This window comes from Tinamus guttatus, unplaced genomic scaffold, assembly GCF_059628265.1.
Source record: "Tinamus guttatus ecotype Peru unplaced genomic scaffold, ASM5962826v1 Tinamus_guttatus_pri_ptg000314l, whole genome shotgun sequence".
Lineage (NCBI taxonomy): Eukaryota > Metazoa > Chordata > Aves > Tinamiformes > Tinamidae > Tinamus > Tinamus guttatus.
Window position 1 is genome coordinate 12,870,917 of NW_028288848.1, and position 9,986 is coordinate 12,880,902.

At 52.1% G+C, this 9,986-nt stretch overlaps 1 protein-coding gene across 1 annotated transcript; it reads left to right on the forward strand.

Moving 5' to 3' along the window:
* Window positions 1-2,225: 2,225 nt before the first annotated feature.
* Window positions 2,226-8,777, forward strand: PITX3 (paired like homeodomain 3). Its single transcript, XM_010220224.2, has 3 exons — window positions 2,226-2,334; window positions 6,161-6,366; window positions 7,490-8,777. The coding sequence occupies exons 1-3, from the start codon at window positions 2,226-2,228 to the stop codon at window positions 8,051-8,053; spliced, it is 879 nt and encodes a 292-aa protein (XP_010218526.1). The 3' UTR covers window positions 8,054-8,777.
* The last annotated feature ends 1,209 nt before the right edge of the window (window positions 8,778-9,986 follow it).

Sequence of the window (9,986 nt, forward strand, 5' to 3'; positions counted from 1 at the left end):
TTGGGCAGAAATTCCATCTGCCGCTGCCTCAAGAAGGGCTCTTAATAAATTCTGAGACAGCAAAGTGACACACATCTTAATCAAGACTTAATCCGTGGAATTAATTCACTGTGCGTTTCTGCATAATTCCAAGAGTAATGGTAAAAGCCATGGCAATATCAGCGGCAGATGGACTCCCCCTACCCCATGCAAAGGTATTAAAGAAAACACAGCCCCTGTCACATCACTTCGTGTACATACACATGGCAGAAAGCAACAGGGCTGTGCCCCGCTGCTGCCAGGGGCTTACGCAGTCTGCAGACATCAAAGGTCAGGCTCGCAATGAGGTGGAAATGGAAACCAGCCCCACGGCAAATATGGAGCCTCTGCCACTCCTGTCTGCGGGAGATGAAAAGCCCGACGCGGGGCAGAGGCCTGGGAAAGCGGCACCAGGTCGGCTCTTTAGACACTGCTTTTCAGAGAGAGCTGACCCAGACCAGTGTCAGGACAGATTTCATGCTGGGGAAGGGCAGGAGAGGGAGGTCAGGTAAAGGGGAGGACTGAAGGACTACTAGAAAGCAGAAAAAAAAATGTTGAGACAAGGGTGACCAAGAGCTGCTGCAGAAGCCAGGGAACGATAACCATGGGACGTGGGTTCCTGCCCTCTCGCCTTGCCCTTGAAAGCACTTTGCAGGTATGGGGTGAGTTTTGCCAAGGCCCTCCTTGAGCTGACGGGAGATTTTTAGACAGCTCTGAAAATACATTCTTAGTCACTGTCATCCATCTCCAAAGAAGGTCCATCAGCTATGTTATTAATCTCTTGTTTACATGTTTAACACTAGCACATCCAGACAGAATACTTCCTTCAGGAGCTCAGACCCAACGTGCGTACATTTGCCACGCATCTCTTATACATGAGAGCTCAAGTTTCACAAGTGACCTCAATCTGTAGTCTGCAAACCCCAAATGCCTGGTGCAAGGGTCCGTAGGCCTGGAGGCACCAGATCCCCCAGCCCATTACATCTGTGGCTACTACCTGCTCTAGTGACAGGCTCCTTAGGTGGGAAAGGCATGACATTAGCTTGGGTGACAGGAGACTGCTGTGCCCAGTGAGCCTCCCAAAAGTGGCCAGCTTTCAGAAACTGTTAAACCTTGTGTGTGCATGACAATACGACGCAGTGCACATGGTTGGCTCACGACTGACACTGAGACTTCAGGGGACAGTTCACCTCTCCAAGGGGACATGGAGACCCCTCGTAACTCCCTCCTGCCTCACGCCTGCATCTCTCTCAGCTTCCAACACAGCCGTGAATAGAGCAGCTCTCAGCTAAGCTCTTCCCCGGAATATAGTCCTAAATACGTGACAACAGAGGGTACAGGTGCTCCCGAGTAACAACCCGGCAAGAATAATTTATCCTGAGATAAAGAAATATGGAGAAGAGCGGTGGATGATTCCCAAACGTGCCTGCAGATCCAGGGAGCAGCACCAGCAGCTCCCCCAGCTCAGATGCTTTCAGGGAGGAGCTGCTGTTTCAGCCAAGCTTATTTGTCCCCAGACACCCAAGGGTGTGTAATGTGATTCCTGTGTTAATTCAGACTCTGATGGTCCCTGTGCCTGGAGGGTACGGTGTTTGCTTGCATGGATCCAAGTCTGCGCTCATGGCACCATCTATACCTCTCTGTTAGGGCCATGCACAGCGGTGGTTTTTCTTTCAGGTGTGCGTACGGGTGTGTGTGTTTGGTCTCTGTGCTGCCTGTGTGTGCGAATCATTAGTTGTACTTGACCAGCTTGTTGAGACGTGAAGGAGAAAGGAGAGAGAAGGTGCATCAGGGAGAATGGGGAGAGCGGGATGTCTGGGGAAGGTGCTAACAGCACTTGGCTGGCCCAGAACTACTTCCTCAGATCTCTGTTACACAGCATGCTCACAGTGTTGCTATTTCGGTCTGAATGTCACCTATAAATTGGAGGCTCTTTCTCTGAAGGCTGCAAATAGAAGTGCCACTAGATGATATTTGATTTATAGGGAGGTTAAGCAGAAAGCCTGGCATGTCCATTTTCCAGCCAGGAAACTCAGAGGAGTCCAAGGATCACACAGGGAACCTTTGCTTTTCCTAGACCTTTCCTCAAGGGTTGGCAAGTCCCTCCCAGAAGGGGTGGGAAGAGGTCACCAACACAGATTCATCTCCCTAATCACCCTGTGGTCGCTTTTTCAGATTCCACCTCCTCCGCCGCCCATTCCTGCCTCATGGATTTCAACCTGCTGGCAGACTCGGAGGCTCGCAGCCCGGCCTTGTCCCTCTCCGACGCTGGGACCCCCCAGCACGAGCACGGCTGCAAAGGGCAGGACCAGAGCGGTGAGTGCCGGGCCCCGCGGGGCGGCCGGGTCGGCGCCGTGCACGGCCCAGCCGTTGGGTTTGGATGCTCGGTTGCACAGTGGGTAGCTTCCCGAGTCAGGAAACTCGTTCAGAGGTCTCATGACCTTGGGTACCAACACAGAGAAGGCCTTTTGGCACATCGTGGAGTAGTCTTTTGATGCTCTTTAGAAAATATTGTAACACTTCTTCCTCTAAGTTTGGATTTTTCAATCCAAATTTAAGCTTTTTCCCCCCTATAAAGGGCAGACCGTCTCCTCAATGACCACAGCCTCCCAAGAGGTCCAGGGGACCCCAGACTGTTTTGCAGGTGGACCCAAGCAGCTGGTGGCTCGTGGGCCTGGCCACGGCGCCTCCAGCATCACGCCGAGCTCCGGCCGGCGCGAGCTCAGCCCAACGGCAGCTCGTTCCAGGAACACGACACATCCCGAGGCAGGAGCTGTACCTGTCCCGGCCCCTTGCTCCACTCTGGTAGAGACTCAAGAGCAGAACAAGTAGCAACTGTGGCAGCCCAGCTAGACTGCAAGAAGCCACCCGCGTGAGGCCCTAGCCAAGCCCTCATGGTCATGCACCAGCTGCTGAGCCCAGGCTCCTTGCCACAGCTCATGGAGGGCACAGTTACCCTCTGCAGCAAGTGGCAAAGCTGGGACCCAGGTGAGCCCAGGTCACTGCCCAACCAAGGCTGTGTTTTGTTCACCTAAACAGGGGCTTCTGGAAGTGGAGAGCTCTTCCTGCAACAAGGAAAGCCCAGCAAGGCAGGGAAGGCTACATCTAGTTATAAACCTTGCCCCACCTCTTCACCCCCTGCCCGCCCCCCCCCTTTTTTTTAAACTCTATTTTAACTGTTTAGGTTGAGCTTGCCTGTGGCTGAACTATCCAGATTCAGTCAGCAAGAAGGTTAGTGCAAAAATATTGTTTTAGCCCAGCTTTAAGTTAAAAAGTCCGGTCACTTGTGCTTCAGTGCAAGGCTTTGCAGTGGGTTGTTCCTGTGCCTCTGGCTGTTCCTACAAAACTAAACAAACCCTCAAACCTCGTCAGGCTCTGAAGAAGCAGCAGCAGCATTCACATCTGCTCAGAAATTCGCTACCAAATGATATAAGTTTTTCTAGCATTTTTTACCCGTCCTGTGCCTGCTCTGTGTTCTCACTCTGGGCACTACAGGGCGATAGGAGATCTCCCCTGCAAGGCAGCCGCTGTTGCCAGTGCAAGTGGTGGGGACAGCCTGCTGCTCCCTGAGCAAAGCCTCCAGGCTCACTCGCATGCAAAAGCTAATGAGCATAATGATGCAGATTAAAATTCCCTGGAATAAGTGCCCTAAAGGGAGTCACCCTGGGGCAGCTATGGTCAGAGAATTCACCAGCTGAATTCCTCATCGCACGTGTACCTTAGTTGGGCAAATTCCCAAGCTTGGTGGCTCCTAGTCAGCTGTTTTGGATGCACAACATTCATCTCAATTCAAGTGGCCTTCCCTATCGAGCCCACCATGTCATTGCACAGAACTGCCAATTTAGCTGCTGACTTTTTTTCCATGCAGCCCGAGCAGCTAATTCCAGCTATGACTGCAGTAGTTTCATTGAGGGGGCGAACGTGCACGAGATATATTCCACAACCTATTTTAAGTTGACAATAAATGCTTGCTGCCTGGGTACGTCACTCCCCATCGTCTTAACTAGTCTAGAAATAAAACTGGCCTGGGAGGTGGCTGTTTGCCAGCATTACCTGCACGCAAAAGCTGTCAGCTTCTGTATTGACACCCAGAGAGGCAGGCAGTGTCCACACAAGCAGGGTACATGCCACCACTGTCAGCAAGAGCAGGGAGGGCTGTGCTGCCTGTGCAGGGCAGGACCGCGTTTCTGGAACTTCTTGCCTTTCACAGAAGCAGCAGCCCTGCTTCTCCTTGGCTCCCCTTCCTTCACCTGCAGGAGAGACCCATAGGAGTGGAGTATAGGCCTTGCCGTTCCTGCCCAGCTCGCAGAGATCCTCAGTGACCTCCAAGGGCATGGAGCGGTTTGTAACACCCCCTTCTGTTGGCTTCATCAGGCAGCGCGAATGGGAGGAGAGCTGGACAAGAGGGCAGGAACAGATCTCCTCAGACCTCTGCCCAGGCTTTGCTCTACAAAAAGCAGCGTCTCTCCTGCAAGTGTTCTCTGTGACTCCTGCACTTGCCTTGCTCCAAAGTAAGAGCTTCCTCCTGCCCCCAAATTACTGGCAGCTGAATCTCAGCAGAGCAAATCTAGATTTCCCGTTAATTCCTCCTCCCAAATGGCACTGCTCGGGCAGTTGTTTCCAATGACATCTACCTAGCTTAGCTGAATATTTCCCCCTGGATAGGAACACCTGCCCCTTGCATTGAAAAACTGATTTTTACTTGAACGTATTTTACCATGCTGCTAGATCAGCAGCAGGAGAAGTTGAACATCAGCAATGTTTTCTTTTCTCTGGAATGGTTTTCTACTGTACTGACTTTTGCCTTGATCCCAGTAGCAGAGCTTCGAAGCGCAAGTCCTGTGCTTCGTTACTCGCAGTCCTCCCTTCACTGCCCGAGTGACTGTGTCATGACACGCGATGTAGGAAACAAAGTTGTCCTTGTGCCCTGCCCCACTTCAGAGGGTAGCAGCATCCTTGGAAGGGGTGGGGGTCCCAGCTTTGCTGACTGCCACAGCGGCAGCACCAGCCGCAGCGGGGGCAGCCAGGGCTTGGCCCGGGCAGACGTGGAGCTTAGTGACCGGCAGGGCACGCTGGTGAGGCGGCAGCTGAGCTGGCAGCAGTGCGAACACTGGGGAGATTTTCAAGGCACTCACTGAAGGGATAACAAAACAAGAGACATGTCCTCTGGGAAAGGAATTTCCGAATACAAGGAGGGCAGGGTAGAAAGAGATGCTGAAATACACTGTGGTAAGGGAGAGGCCTTGTCCTACGTTAAAAAAATAATAAAAAGTGCACGTAAGTAACAAGGTGCGAGGTAGTAGGGGGAGGCAAGACTAAAACTCAGCGCATCTCAAGCTGCATAAGATGACCTTCAACTTGCTATCTTTGGCAATTTGCCTTCCCCCTTCACCTCTCTGCAGATTCAAACCCTTTGATCACAAGCATTAAATACAAAACAACAACAGAAAAACCCCCCATACCCTATTTGAACTTTTTGTTGTGTGTTTCCTTTCAACTTTTCTAAGAAAAGCCTTAGACAGAAAGATACCAGCACAGCTGGAAATAGCCAGCCCAGGTAAGTTCTGCCATGATCACACAAAGCCTTGGGATGCTTTTGAAGGATGGGCGAAGTGACACGAACTCCCACTTCACATCTGTGGCCCACACTGGCTACCTTCTCTGTCCTTTCCCCTCTCATCCAGGTGCAGATGAAAAACTCCACTTAGTAACAGAACCCAGCTTAGAACTGATGTCAAACAAATGGCGCAGGAAAACACAAAAATACTCACAGCAAAAGAAAATAACCATCCCAATGGTTTAAACTCTGCTGACATGAGCTGAACTCAGGAGCATTAGGGAGCATCTTGACACCAGCGAATGAAAAAAAAAAAATCAGCTTGTCCACATTTCATATCCATTACGCAGGTTAAGCCAGGGCAAGCTGCAGTGTCAGGGGAGCGGGTTTGGTGAGAGACCTGTTGCACTGCTAGCCAGGGAAGGGGGACAGGGGCCTTCCCAGTCCAGCAGTGCTGCCGGCGATGGCAGCAGGAGGGACCTTTACAGAGCACACCCTGGTTTCCCCGAGGACAGGTGCCACTGAATGCATCCAAGCCTCAGCACCAACCACAGGGATTTCTCCCGTCTTTTGTTCCTTGCGCAGACACAGAAAAGTCCCAGCAGAACCAGACGGACGACTCCAACGCCGAGGACAGCTCGCTTAAGAAGAAGCAGCGGAGGCAGAGGACTCACTTCACCAGCCAGCAGCTCCAGGAGCTGGAAGCCACTTTCCAGAGGAACCGCTACCCAGACATGAGCACCAGGGAGGAGATCGCAGTCTGGACCAACCTGACAGAGGCACGAGTCCGGGTAGGGCTGCATCCCCTCGCCTGCCTTGTCCTGTAATAGGCCCTTAGCTTGTGGGGTGGACATTGACCATGACACAAATCTACCCTGCTGCGCCCACATCCCCCAGCCTCAGCCTTGTTAGCGTGGGCACCCTCTGGGGTACCCTGGGCTATGGGGCAGTCACAGGCCTCACATGGCAGTGCTCCAGCTGGAACGGGAGCTTCTCTCCGCTGCTAGAAATACGAGCTGGCGGCACCGTGAATAGCCTTCCAGCAGCTTCCACGCTCCAGGAAGTTGTGTTATTCAAGTCCTTTTAACACTAACAGTTTTTCCTGCTAGAAGACAGACTTCTAACATCCCTCCCCAGCTAAGCCAAGATGAAGTCAAAACAAGAGAGTTGATTTCCTGCAGCTCAGATCACATCCCCTAAATGCAAGGTACACAGCCCCAGCCCCTCCTCCTGGGCTCAGGTCACTTGGAAATACAGCAAGTACTTCTTTCCTTTTCCCTCATGTAAAAGACATTTAAGTGAGATAGGTCAGAAGGCAGGTCTTGGAGCACTGGAGATCTCAAAGGCCATATCCATTTGCTTTGGCCTATACCAGGACACATTTAGAGATTTCCAGCCTTTCAGTAGCAACCGAGAAACAGACTTCAGACATAAGACTCCTTGGTCTCCTGCATCAGTTTATAACAAGTGAACCCATCATAGCTACAGCAGCCACAAGTCAGAGCTACAGCAGAAACCTGGAAGGGCTCTGGGAGGAGGCTGCCAAATGTGCCACTTCCATAGCGCCAGCGCCACTGTCTGGCACCAACATCCATGCAGCAGGGTTTGACCGAGTGCCTACAGTACACCATGAGCATTACCCATTAAATGAGCTCAAATACTGTAGGATTATTCTGTGCACTGCAAGTAGAAATGCTTGGGTTTAGACCTAGGTGACCATTCTCCCCCAGCGATGACTGCAGCCCAGGCGTGACGCTGCCAGCCATTCCTGCAGTTCACTCTCCCTCCTGACCAGCTCCCTGGGAAGTGCTCCAGTGTCTACGCTGCTCTCAGCCTTGCTGGGCCGAGGGACTGAGGCAAAGTCTCCTCCAAGTGATAACCCGGAATGATTCCCCCTTCATCTTTCGCTTGCAGGTCTGGTTTAAAAATCGCAGAGCTAAGTGGAGGAAACGGGAGAGGAACCAGCAGGCTGAACTGTGCAAGAACAGCTTTGGAGCCCAGTTCAACGGACTGATGCAGCCTTACGATGACATGTATTCTAGCTATTCCTACAACAACTGGGCCACCAAGGGGCTTGCCACCAGCCCCCTCTCAGCCAAGAGCTTCCCTTTCTTCAACTCCATGAATGTCAGTCCTCTCTCCTCACAGCCCATGTTCTCCCCACCCAGCTCCATCGCCTCCATGACCATGCCTTCTTCCATGGTCCCTTCAGCAGTGACCGGAGTACCAGGCTCCAGCCTCAACAACCTGGGAAACATCAACAACCTGAACAGCCCAAGCCTCAACTCCGCCGTTTCATCCAGTGCCTGTCCTTATGCCTCGACGGCCAGCCCCTACATGTACAGGGACACGTGCAACTCCAGCCTGGCCAGCCTGAGGCTGAAGGCAAAGCAGCACGCCAACTTCACCTACCCGGCGGTGCAGACAGCAGCTTCCAACCTGAGCCCTTGCCAATACGCTGTGGACAGGCCTGTATGAAGGGCTGCCCTCCACCACCCGGGGACTTGACCTTAGCCTGACAAAAGGAGACCTTGAGCCCTACAACAGCGTACGTCCTGCAGAGAAAGAGAGTGAAAGAGAGAGTGAAAGAGAGTAAGATAGAGGCAAGCAGGCAGTTGGACCTCTATGAAGATTTGTCTAACTATCGTATGGTGAATTTTGACTGTCTTTCCCCTCCCAAATCCCTTCCCCTCTTGCCCATCAAACCTCTTCCCTCTTGGTGAAAAACAAACAAACAAACGTCTACTGGAATCCCTGCAGGGAAATAGGAGCCCCTGACGTGTGAGGTGCCTGACTTGTGTGCAGCAAACCTGAGCATATTTCGGTCTGACCCTCCAACCCCTCCAGGTGTGAGGGCTCTCCCCTCCCTTCCCCAGAGACAAGGGGGCCTAGGAAAACATAAGCAACCAGACACTGCAGATGGAGGAAACAGCCAGGGACAGGGCGACGTGGTACCGCTGTTCAATGCTTGGTTGACCTCCTCTCCCCGAACTTGTGTGAGGTTGTTGGATTTTAGTTAAAGACAACTTGCTCATTTATTTATCACACAGCCAGTCCTGCAGCTGGTAAGGAAAGTGCTGACTCAGTTGATTGGCATATTTCTTTATAATACGTATATACACATGGCCTTGAAGCCTTTAGGGACTGGGAGTTGTAAAGATATAGAATATGTGTGTGTATATATTTTATATATATACACATATACATATATAGACATATATATTAAAATATGCTTTTTTTGTTTTGTTTTGTACATGGAATAACCTATGAAGTAGACCTTAAAACCAAAAACCCCATAGAACAAGCATGCCCACCAAGGCAGTGATCTGCCTCTAATGCTTTACTGCTTCAGTCGTTTCCAGCCAGGTAGGAATTCCTTTGCCCATGTACATCCGAAGAGCTCCTTCTTGCAATGATAAACTCCCCCTTGCACATCTCCCCTTACCCTTTCCCAAATCCCCTTTCAAAAAAGAAAATAAAATGAAAGTTGGCACAATCCCTTTAAGGCTTCTGCCTGCCTCGTTATTAAGAGCACGAGCCTGTGTCTACAGGATCAGAAGTCACACACCAGCAGCCTGCAGGAGAGCGAGCGTCCCTTGCGAGCACCAGCGAGGCCCAAGTCACGCAGGGGCCTGACATTGACAGGAAGCATCGTGCGGACACACTCACAAACCAGAACACGTAGCTCCTCAGGAGCGCAGAGGCCTCAGGAGTGCGGGGGAGACGACTCGCTCCTGCAGCCCTGAGCCAGCAGGTTGAGCCTCTCCTGGCTCAGGCTCGCGCCCTGGGGAGAGTGGATAAGGCCACTGCTCTTCAGGCCCACAGCCTGGGGCAGGTCAGCCCCTCCACACGCAGCACGGATGCAGATGTTGGTCCAACACCACCATAGGAAAACCACGCTTTGCTCTGAGCTAATCCAAAACAAGGGAGCCACTTTACCCCAAGCTGCGACTGCTACCAAGGAGAACGCAACCCTGCTCTGCAACATGTGCTCAAGGATCAAGCACAGACTTTCAATAAAACATAGATAGTGCAATAGCAACCAGATCCAGATCTTACCTCTGAGATTCAGTGCTGCTGAGCTTGCTTTGCTTTAGGCTCTGTCCTGTGCTGCAACCTCCCTCTGGGAGTCCTCCCCAAAAACACACCTTGGTGCTTTTGCCTCAGCTCTCTCTTCTACCCAAACTCTTCTCTCGAGGGAAGCAGAAAGGGCCTAGAGCTCCCTGGTCCTCTCTAGTTTCCTCCCCTACAGAGCCTGCTTCACACCTGAGTCCACCTTTCCCCTCCCCTACAGCCAGGTGGTGCCACAAGGGAGCTCCCCTCTCCTCCTCTTCCTCCCACATGGAGCCTGCCCTTCCTGTCACCGTGTTCCCGTGCCCACACTCAGTCTGGGGCAGGAAGGAGCACAGCA

Excerpts from the sequence above, each read along its gene's own strand:
- PITX3 (XM_010220224.2), top strand. The coding sequence starts at position 2,226 with ATGGATTTCAACCTGCTGGCAGACTCGGAGGCTCGCAGCCCGGCCTTG. Across the intron at positions 2,335-6,160 it reads CAAAGGGCAGGACCAGAGCG|ACACAGAAAAGTCCCAGCAG; the intron begins GTGAGTGCCGGG and ends TTCCTTGCGCAG. Across the intron at positions 6,367-7,489 it reads TGACAGAGGCACGAGTCCGG|GTCTGGTTTAAAAATCGCAG; the intron begins GTAGGGCTGCAT and ends TTTCGCTTGCAG.